The sequence below is a fragment of the Sabethes cyaneus genome, chromosome 3, assembly GCF_943734655.1.
Source record: "Sabethes cyaneus chromosome 3, idSabCyanKW18_F2, whole genome shotgun sequence".
In the NCBI taxonomy this organism is placed as follows: Eukaryota; Metazoa; Arthropoda; class Insecta; order Diptera; family Culicidae; genus Sabethes; species Sabethes cyaneus.
In genome coordinates, this window is record NC_071355.1 from 4,485,979 (window position 1) to 4,497,546 (window position 11,568).

At 44.6% G+C, this 11,568-nt stretch overlaps 1 protein-coding gene across 1 annotated transcript; it reads left to right on the plus strand.

The window, feature by feature from the left end:
* The first annotated feature begins 4,085 nt into the window (after positions 1-4,085).
* LOC128744249 (uncharacterized) lies at positions 4,086-10,097 on the plus strand. The gene has a single exon (XM_053841104.1). It carries the CDS (start codon positions 4,086-4,088, stop codon positions 10,095-10,097), a length of 6,012 nt encoding a protein of 2,003 aa, XP_053697079.1.
* Positions 10,098-11,568: the final 1,471 nt, after the last annotated feature.

Consider the following 11,568-nt stretch of genomic DNA (forward strand, 5'->3'; position numbering starts at 1 on the left):
AGGTGCATGAGTCGAACCAAGCTGTAATCGTTTACATTTCTAAAGACCAGGTAGGACGAACTTGCCCTGGCAAGGTTGGCACAATAAAGCAAGCCAAGCACCGCTAACCAAGGAAACCACTAAAGGCCTGCAGGACTTGGAATCGATTTTGGGTATTTCACTGCAGCGGCCACATTTGGACATAAATCGGAACTAAAAGGAGGACCGACATGTAAATTATAAGGTCAAGTCAAGAGAACATGGGCCACTAAGTATTGGAAACAGTATCAAGGTTCGCCAAGGACGGTTAAAGTTTTCACCATTACCGATCATAGGGATCGAAACTATTACCAGCAGGATTAGGAGTAAAGGCAAATTCCCCTGTAAAATAACACGTCAACAAAAGTTATGGATTTCTTCATGAAAAACCCCAACGGCAGGTGTCGTTTATGTACTGGAAAGGACATCACGGACAGCATGGTCCAATGTGATGAGTGCGACAGGTATTTCCACCTGGTTTGCGCACAATTAATAAATATGCCAACCGATGCAGGACGCTGGATCTGTATCAAATGTGCATTAATTGAAGACCTACGTGCCAAGTTGCAAAAAGAAGCAACGCAGCTGAAATCTGACGATTGCAAATCGAGGATTCCTGAAAGCCATAGAGATGGTATGGGGGAATTAATGAGTTCATCTAAGGAAAACAAAGTTGAACCAACGGACGATATGAGTTTCGCAAATGAAACACAAGTACCTGTTGTAAGCTGGACAGCCAACGAACGGCAAAGGCCGAAGCAAATCTGTACAGAAACGACCGAGGAAGGTACGTTCGATCCTGAAAGTACGGATCAAGAACTGAAGTATTTTGAAGGATGCTTCGAAACAATTAAAGCAGCTAACCGATTCAGTGAAGCTGCAGTTTTTGAGAAAAAGCAGATTCTAATGGATCTGTCTACATGTAGTGCAGCAATCTTAACGGATTGTTCGAATACTTTGGATGATCTAGTTTCGGACATCAATGCATCAAAGAATTATTGCTATTTAGATGATCCTCAATTGGTAGAGCAAATTATCCCTTAGTTTACAAATCACGTGGGCTAAGGAAACTAAAGAAAACGAAGTCAAGAACTTAAGCGAATTAAACGATTGGTTGAAACCACAAGTTGAAATGCAAAGAATGCGGCGTACAAGGCAACCGCCAAAACATTTTCCTCCTCGCCTAAGAAGGAACTCCGAAGGTAGAGCTACAGTAATATGCTCGACTAATCAAGAAACCACAGATGGTCTCAGTTTTGATCAAATAAGTCCGCCGGATAGGGACAAAGACAGTTTTGAAATTGTAAGGGAGAAACTTGCAATTAAGCAACAGATCGAAGTCGGTGAGAAGACGATCTGTAAAAACTCACAAGGAGTTCACACTCTCACTAAGGAAAGTGTGGTAAATAATAAAACGAAGAGCATGGTAATAAAACAAGTTGTTTGCCTAAATAAACGTAAAATCGTTGATAGCTTGTCTACGAACTCTCAAAAGACACGCACTGGAATTTGGAACTTTGAAAAGGGAAACAAAATTAAAAGACCCTTTGTTAAAGTTGATAATAATAAACATTCTGGTAAAGCTCAAAAGCAAAAAGAGATTGCTTCAGAAAAAGTTCACGAGGAAAAAGTCTCAAAAACTTTGATTTCTAAAAAAGAGAAAGAATTCTCAAAGACTCCAGCTGAATGTAACACATCTAGTTCATTCTCGGTTTTATTGAAACGCCAAAAGGCAGAAAAAACATTAATTTTAGCGGATACTGAGTGTTCGCTTAAATTAATTGAAGCACTGACGCGTCCACCAGAAACCAGCAACAATAATATTGATTTCATCATGGAAATCAGAAAGGCTACGGATCATGCCGTAGACCAGGAGAACAAACGGAAGAGCAATTCTCAAAAATTAAGACTGAGCTCTCAGAAGAGAGATAAACATATTTATCCTATCCTAAGACTGAACAGGATGAAGTCGACAAGAAATGCCAGGTGGATCGAAAATCTACATATGATGTTACGAAGACAGCCATAGTTTCACGGCGGACGAACACAAAGTTGGAGAATAGAAATGGCAAGTTGTCGCCAGGATAACTGGAAGAAACGGATTATTTGGATTTCAGTAGTAATTCGATTATTTCTGTCGTGGAAAGTCCCCCGACTAAATTATGCTGCGAGAAGATGTTGGATGTATACCGGGAAACAACAATTATTCCCTTGGATCCTGAAGTCGAACACAACGATATACGCATTGGAAAACTCAAAAGAACCGAATTGCCTGTTAAGAGGTATTTGTCGTCGGAAAACCACGATAAACAAAAACATGTAATGCAAGGATCGGAATTCACTGAGAAAATAAAACATGCAGAGATTCTAGGTATACATAGATCTATTGAAAGTTCAACAAAGACTTTTACGGTTTATCAGTATGTCGAAGAAGCACTACCTCTTAGAATACAAACGAAGCAAATAGCAGTAGATACTAGAGACGATTTGGATTCATCATTACAAGCAGCGGTAATCGACTCAATAGTACACACTTAAAAAACTCAGCAAAATTTGCCGAGATTTGGACAGCCGAGCATTCGGTAAAAAATTCAGTTTTGCAATTCGACGTTTACGGATCTTTACTAACATTTGGCATCATAAAAAATTTTACCGAACGCTCGGCTGTCCAAATCTCGGCAAAATTTTGCTGACTTCGGCACTTTTTTTAAGTGTGTATCAGAATCGATTGAGTTTGGAATACCAATAGGCGCTCGAATACAGTCAACGGACGAGCATGGAAATATCTTCGCTAAGGAAAACCTGGACACTCCAATTAGAGATCATTTGAGTCAGTTACCACGGGAGAGTGTTGTTTACAAAAGCACGAAGAATATTATTATGAAATTGAAATATTTCTACGGTTCGAAATTTGCTAAATAGGAGTTGCTGAATAAGAGGCTATGAACTACAGTGGTCTATTTTATGCCTACACGTGCACAACGCACCGACGGAACGTATTATTCAGTCGTTTACCAGCGTTAACTGAAATAGAAATTTTGGTTTAAAGTTCGGGTATGGGCTTCACAAGTAATTGCGGTGGAACGGTGGAACAGATTAAGCCCACGAACAAAATGTACCCAAGGCGCTCATTGGGTCTATTGAGCTTTCCAGTTTTGTCTGTGTGTGTTGGTGCTTGAAAATGAGGCAAACAACAACAGTAAACAAAAGAGACATTCCTTTGTCACCAAGGTACAGAATAATTTTCGTCGTCCGCTGACTTAACTGCCAGCAAATTTTTAAAATGTGTGCTTGAATTGGAAACAGGATGATAAATTTTCGAAATAACTAAATGTAGCATTGATTTTAGTATAATTTATTGTTTTATTGTTCGAAAGTAATCGCTGGCTATCGATATTTGTTCAGTTTTATCCCGCTAACATAGTTAATAATTACAGTTTTGATCATTTCTACCGCATTTTAGCTTGTTTGTGTAAAATAGTGTTGCGCATGGGAACCCTAGCTCCCATAAACCAACTCTGGCCGATAAGGTCGATGCGCCGCGACGTGCTGCTTGACGTGAAGCGTTGACAGACAGTGTGTCAAGCTGACAGAATGTAAAACGGCTTGTCATGACAGGGGAGAAGATAGAACGTAAACAACCTTTATAGTGGCTTGGCAGACGTGCAATTCCTTAACCTACATAAAATTACTTAAAATTACGCTAAAAACTAGTGAAAATCTCGTTAAATCTACAATTTATTCAAGTTACCTACTCTTATTTGCTATTTCTAAACTAGTAAGTACCAGAATCAATAAAACTAAACTAAAACCTAGGCTAAAATTAAACATGCAATCAATAGTTACAGTTATAACCTACATCTTACGGCTAAATTCATGCGGTTTACACAATAGCGACACTGAAAAATTGTAAGTTACACCTATATTTGTAAATGCTAAATAATGAAACCAAATTATGTTTATAGCTTAAAGCTGCTTGTAACAAATACATACGTTGCTAAGGAAAGTCAGTGGTCGTTTTTCTTTGTTCCGTAACCGCCGGAACAAACCTTTAAGAATTTTTCATTATGGAAAAGCAAGGCCAGTCGGATATGCATACACCCGAACGCAATGAGGCCAACAATTGTGCCAACTGTGACCGTCCCGATGAGGTGGATGACATGGTCCAATGCGACGAGTGTAAAGTTTGGTGGCATATGTCATGCGCTGAAGTGACAAAGTCTGTTGCGGATCGGCATTGGAGTTGCCGTAACTGTATGCCTTTGAGTGTCTCGTCCCGCACTACCACTTCCAGCGTTAGAGCAGCTCGCCAGCGCATGAAGCTCCAACAGCTGGAGGAGAAGCAGGCTTTGGAGAAACGCCACCTTGCCGAGAAGCATCAACTGGAAGAGGAGATGAATGATTTAGATGAGGTAGCTAGCAACCGGAGCAGGATTAGCGGTCGGTCGAGCAACAGAAGGGTACAGCAGTGGCAAGATGAATGTGCTGAGCAGACAGAAGGCGCGCCAAATCTCCAATCGGAAGAGCAAGTAGCAGCCTCGCCTGTTCCACAGAACACCTCACGCGTCCCGGAGAGCACTAAGGATGATAAGTTACCGAGTCCAATCGTTCCCGACATCAACAAACAACCGTTAAATTCGACGGTCAAACCGAAACACGTCAGTGGGGATCAGCAGCAGGCAGTCGGCGCGTTCCCTTCGGCGGTTCCGGAGTCTAAACTGATCGAGAGGCAACAGCAGCAGCAAACCGGCGCGTTTTCTACGACAGTTCCAGCAGTTAGAAAGGTATCTGATCCGACAGGTAATGATGATACCCAAAATCCCCCCGTAGTACAGCATGGTAAACAACCAGTATATCAAAACGAAATTCACAGTTTGCCACCAAATTATAATAACTCCTTCCATCAAATGATGAAGCAATTTGGGCACTTGATGCCATCAGCCACGGTTTCTACTTTCAATTCATACTCGCATCCTCCCGAAACTGTTCCGCCGCTCGGAACCAATACGACTCTTCCGTATAATATGAACCCGACTTTGCCGGCAGGTAATATCCCTTTGCCACCGGGATTTCCGCCCGTTGAACAATTCACTCCTTCCCCGTCACAGTTAGCTGCACGACAGGTAATGCCTCGCGATTTGCCAATGTTTTCGGGCAATCCCGCAGATTGGCCGATATTCATAAGCAGCTTTATGAACACAACGCTGGCTTGCGGTTACAATTGTGCCGAGAATCTCGCGCGACTTCAACGCTGTCTTAAAGGACCCGCGTACCAGTCTGTTGAAAGTAGGTTACTGCTCCCCGATTCGGTTCCCCAATTGATTGATACCCTTCGTTTACTATATGGTAGGCCGGAATTGCTAGTCAGTGCTCTATTAGACAAAGTGCGTAGTGTTCCGGTTCCGAAAGCGGAGAAATTGGAGACTATCATTGACTTCGGCATGGCGGTACGCAGTTTATGTGACCATCTTGAAGCGGCTGGACAGCAGGATCACCTTTCGAATCCGACTCTGTTGATGGAACTGGTAGAGAAACTTCCCACACACACCAAAATGCAGTGGGCAGATTATTTACAACAACACCCGGTGGTCAATCTGAAAACTTTCGGGGAATTTATGCTAGGAGTCATCACTGCAATTAGCAGAGTTACTATGTACACTGCGGGGAGCAGCGGTCCCCAAAAGCAGAAGCAAAAGGGATCAGTGAACACCCACATCAATGAGACGGAACAGATGCGCGATCCAGCTCGCGAAAATGAGCGTTGGTGTGCTTGTTGCAAGAAGATGGGACATCGAGTCTCGGAGTGTGCCGCTTTCAGATCGTATTCCGTTGACAACCGGTGGAAGTTCGTTCAAAACAATGGGCTCTGCCGTAGTTGTTTCAATGCACACGGTAGGAGAAGTTGCAGAAACGCCACGCAGTGCGTGATTGAAGGGTGTAAATACCGTCACCACCCATTACTCCATTCGAATCGTTCAAGCAGGGACTCGGACCCTGTACAGGATTCCTCGAATGCAGAAAACCACACCCACCGACAGTCCGATCAGTCACTTTTATTTCGTATAATTCCGATCACTATCTATGGACCTCAAGCCACCATCGAGACCTTTGCGTTTCTGGACGATGGGTCATCCCTATCACTGGTCGAACATGAGCTGGTTGAGCAACTTGGCATTGACGGATGGACGAAGCCTTTGTGTCTGAAGTGGACAGGAAATGTGACCAGAGTGGAGTCGGAGTCGAAGCAAGTTCGGATCAAAATTAGAGGTGCGACTAGTCAGAAGAAGTTCACCCTGAATGATGTTCGTACCGTTAAAGAGCTCACCCTACCGGAACAGTGTCTTCGATACGATGAACTAGCCAATCGGTTCCGTCATCTCAAGGGTTTGCCAATCGTTGGCTACGAGAGAGCCGTACCTCGTCTGCTGATAGGCGTGAATAATTTAAGTCTCACGGTGCCGCTACAGGTGAAAGAAGGCAAGAAGAACGAGCCCGTTGCCGTAAAAACCAGATTGGGATGGTGTGTGTTTGGTGGCAGCGACAGAGGAACTACGCACACGCTCCACTACCATGCGTGTGAGTGTGTCAGTGACCAGGACTTACACAGTTTAGTACGGGATTATTTCGCGTTAGATGATGTGGGAGCGAGGCCATCGCCGCAGCTAGAGTCCGAAGAAGACAAGCGGGCCAGAAGAATCATGGAAGGAACGACCGTCCGGGTTGGATATAAATTCGAAACAGGATTACTGTGGAGATATGACCATGTTGAGTTTCCAGATAGCTACGGTATGGCAGTCAAGCGCTTCGAATGTCTGGAGCGCAGGATGGTTCGAGATCCCGAACTAGCTGCAAATCTGAGAAAGCAAATAGCCGAGTATCAAGTGAAAGATTACGCACACCGTGCGACTGAAAGTGAACTGTCCCGAGGAGACCCAAAGCGTGTTTGGTATCTGCCGCTAGGAGCGGTAATGAACCCGCGAAAACCAGGAAAAGTTCGATTGATTTGGGACGCGGCAGCTAAAGTGGATGGAATATCCCTAAATTCCATGCTGCTTAAGGGACCAGATCAACTTACGTCACTGCCAGCTGTGCTATCTCGTTTTCGCCAGTACAGAGTGGGAGTTTCTGCAGACATTAAAGAAATGTTCCACCAGATATCGATACGGGAACAGGATCGTCATTCACAACGTTTTCTGTGGAGGAACAACCCAAAGGAAACCCTGGAAACGTTCTTAATGGACGTTGTCACCTTTGGTTCTTCAAGTTCACCGGCGTCGGCACAGTTCGTGAAAAACAAAAATGCCGAGGAGTTCGCGACCCAGTTTCCACGAGCTGTCGAAGCAATCGTAAGAAACCATTATGTCGATGACTTTCTCGACAGCTTCGAAGACGACAAGCAAGCAGCGCGCGTATCTAATGAAACTAGATTCATTCACCAGCAGGGAGGCTTCCAGCTCCGAAACTGGTTATCAAACAGTGCAGATGTGTTGAGAGAGATGAAGGAGGAAGATCCGCAAGATAGCAAGAGCCTTTGCCTGAAACCTACCGAAGGGAGTGATCGAGTATTGGGAATGCTGTGGCTGACGGTGAACGATGAGCTGCAATTCGCCATGAAAATGAAAGACGAAATTCAGCAAGTGATTGATAGCGCAGGACGCCCAACCAAAAGGCAACTACTGAAATGCCTGATGGGAATTTTCGACCCACTTGGTCTTCTAAGTGTTTTTCTAGTCCACGGCAAAATACTTCTTCAGGACGTTTGGCGAGCTGGACTGCAGTGGGATGAGAAAGTACCAGACGATATATTCGACAGATGGACCAGGTGGACGGGGCTCTTTCCGAAGGTCAGGGACCTGCGGATTCCTCGTTGTTACTTCGCCGGAGCGAACGCGCAACTCTACGAATTTCTTGAGCGCCACGTCTTCGTCGATGCGAGTGAAGTCGCGTTCTCCGCTGTCGCTTATTTCAGGGTGGTCAAACCTAGCGGTGAAGCAGAATGTTCGTTAGTAGCTGCTAGAACGAAAGTTGCACCATTAAAACCGTTGTCGATCCCTCGCTTGGAGCTGCAAGCAGCGGTCTTAGGAACCCGCTTGATGTCATCGGTCTTAGAGAGCCACACCGTCGAAGTAAAGCAATGCGTTCTATGGAGTGATTCCGCAACGGTTCTAGCATGGCTACGTGCCGATCATCGCCAGTATAAGCAGTACGTGGCTTGTCGTATTGGGGAACTGCTATCTACAACGGATGTTGCACAGTGGCGATGGGTTCCCAGTAAGTTGAATCCGGCGGATGCGGCTACGAAGTGGGGAAAATGTCCGTGTCCGGCAGCTGCCGACGTCTGGTTTACAGGACCTGAATATCTTTCGCAACCCGAAGAGCACTGGCCAAAGCAAAGAACATCTTTAATACCTCCAGAAGAAGAGCTACGGTCGTGCTATGTAGTCCAAGAACATCTTATTCCGGACAGGGTTGTGGAATTCAATCGCTTCTCTAAGCGGCGACGTCTTTCAAGAGCTGTAGCGTACGTGCATCGTTTTATTGACAATATAAGTCGTCGACTTCGGGGAGAGCAGCCGGAAATTCTACACCTAACACAGGAAGAGCTGAAGAAAGCGAAGAACAGTCTGATGCGGATGGTTCAGTGGGAAGTATATCCCGAAGAAATGATCGCGTTGTCAACGGGACGAACCGAACTGGCAAAGTCTAGCAGTCTTTTCAAGAAGTCGCCTGCTGTGGATGAGTTCGGAGTGCTGCGGATTGATGGCAGGATTGGAGCTGCCCCGCATACTCAATTCGACACAAGGTATCCAGTGATCCTCCCGAGAAAACATCTGGTTACCGAGCTGATCGTGGACGACTACCACCGTGCGCTTCGTCATGCTAATTCGGAAACAGTGGTGAATGAAATTCGCCAGCATTTCCACATTCCTCGACTGCGAACAGTAGTGAAGCAGGTTGCAACCGCGTGTTGGTGGTGCAAATTAATAAAAGCGACGCCGAAGGTTCCGCGAATGGCCCCACTCCCACCAGCGCGATTAGCATCGTTCGTTCGACCGTTCACTTACACCGGCATTGATTTGTTTGGGCCGCTGGTGGTGAAAGTGGGAAGAAGCGCTGCGAAGCGTTGGATCTGCCTGTTTACCTGTTTAACTACTCGCGCCGTCCACGTTGAGGTTGCATACTCTCTCTCTACGCCCTCGACTGTGAAGTGCATCACGCGTTTCGTTAGCCGTCGCGGTTCACCTGCGGAGATATACTCGGACAATGGTACAAATTTCGTCGGGGCCGCGCGGCTGCTTAGGGAACAGGTCGTAGCTATAAACCATGAATTGGCTGCAACGTTCACTAATACCGATACTAAATGGATCTTCATACCACCGGCAGCACCCCACATGGGCGGAGCGTGGGAGAGGATGGTACGGTCGATAAAAACTGCCATGGAAACTGCGTACTACAATAATAGCAAGCTGGATGATGAAGGATTGGCAACCCTGGTCGTCGCGGCTGAAGCAATTGTCAACAGACGGCCACTTACCTACTTGGCTCTGGATGCTGCTGAAAAAGAAGCCCTGACTCCGAACCACTTCCTGTTAGGGAGTTCCAATGGTGTGCTTCAACCCGCGACAGCATTCACTGACCCTGCGTTGGCACTCAAAAGCTCCTGGTACCAAATTCAACACCAGCTTGACATTTTCTGGAAGCGTTGGATCCGGGAATATCTGCCGATGCTGACAAAGCGGACAAAATGGTTCGGTGAAGTGAAACCTCTCGCGAATGGAGATCTGGTTCTCATAGTAGACGATTCCCAAAGAAACGGCTGGTTGCGTGGACGAATCCTGGAGGCTGTGGCTGGGAAGGACGGGAGAATCCGGCAAGCTATTGTTCAGACCACAAAAGGAATACTGCGTAAACCTGTATCAAAACTGGCTGTGTTGGAAGTTCAGACTGACGGTAAAACTGGCTCTGATGACCAGTGTTACGGGGGGAGAATGTTGCGCATGGGAACCCTAGCTCCCATAAACCAACTCTGGCCGATAAGGTCGATGCGCCGCGACGTGCTGCTTGACGTGAAGCGTTGACAGACAGTGTGTCAAGCTGACAGAATGTAAAACGGCTTGTCATGACAGGGGAGAAGATAGAACGTAAACAACCTTTATAGTGGCTTGGCAGACGTGCAATTCCTTAACCTACATAAAATTACTTAAAATTACGCTAAAAACTAGTGAAAATCTCGTTAAATCTACAATTTATTCAAGTTACCTACTCTTATTTGCTATTTCTAAACTAGTAAGTACCAGAATCAATAAAACTAAACTAAAACCTAGGCTAAAATTAAACATGCAATCAATAGTTACAGTTATAACCTACATCTTACGGCTAAATTCATGCGGTTTACACAATAGCGACACTGAAAAATTGTAAGTTACACCTATATTTGTAAATGCTAAATAATGAAACCAAATTATGTTTATAGCTTAAAGCTGCTTGTAACAAATACATACGTTGCTAAGGAAAGTCAGTGGTCGTTTTTCTTTGTTCCGTAACCGCCGGAACAAATAGATTTGTTATTTAGTAAACAGATATATTACCTTGCTATACATATAACACAAACAGTAATTTCTGTTTTAAATTAAGAAATTAAATTATTTAAAAAATCTCGCCCTTTCCAGCCCGTATAGTTTATATGGAGCTGTTACTTTTCCCTGCCCAACAGCTCTCCAATACGTATGCAATCTGCAAACACTCTATAAGGCAATTTATGACGACAGTTTATGGTTTATATTCGAGCAGTGCAGCTTGTTGTTGTTTACATTGTTATGAAGAAGAAGATGGAAACACTTGTGGTACCCGCTCATACTTACACGGAATCGCATAACCAGTTGCCAGAAAATATGTGATATAAAAAGCAAATATATTTCTGTCTCTCTTTTACTAATACCTGTTGTCGTTACCAGTAAGTGTCAAGATCATAAACAAACCAAAACCATATGATCCTAAACGTCACCCAGGTTTGACAGTGTTGTGGGGTTTGTTTTGATTACTTATTCGCAAGACCCAGAAGCAAAAAACTGCAAAAATGACAAAAATATATGTTGTGCTGAACTGCTATCATTTTTCTGCTTCGGAAAAGTCGGGCATTTCCGGTTTCCGCATACAAATGGTACGAATTACAAGTAATAAGCCCACTAGCAATAAAACTAGGTTCCAAAGGGAATCAAAACAAAACACACAAAAACGTCAAACCAGAGTTGAGGTTAGGTACTGTGCAAAGGTTTATTGTCTCTACAAGCATGAAACGTGGCCGATGCTCGAGGAGACCACGCAAGGTGGCTAAAGCTGCATGGATACGATAGGTGGGGCATGTTGTAAGAATCCCGAACGATTATCCTACAAATATACAGTGGGCCCCCGTTCGTTTGAACGATTCCTCATACAAACTTACGGGGTTAGTTTTTAATTTGAACAACTGGTAACCCTAAATATGCTGGAACTTGTGTGAACTGGTTGCCCTGCTCTTTGTTATTGTTTTGGTGGTTTGATTCAGTTGGC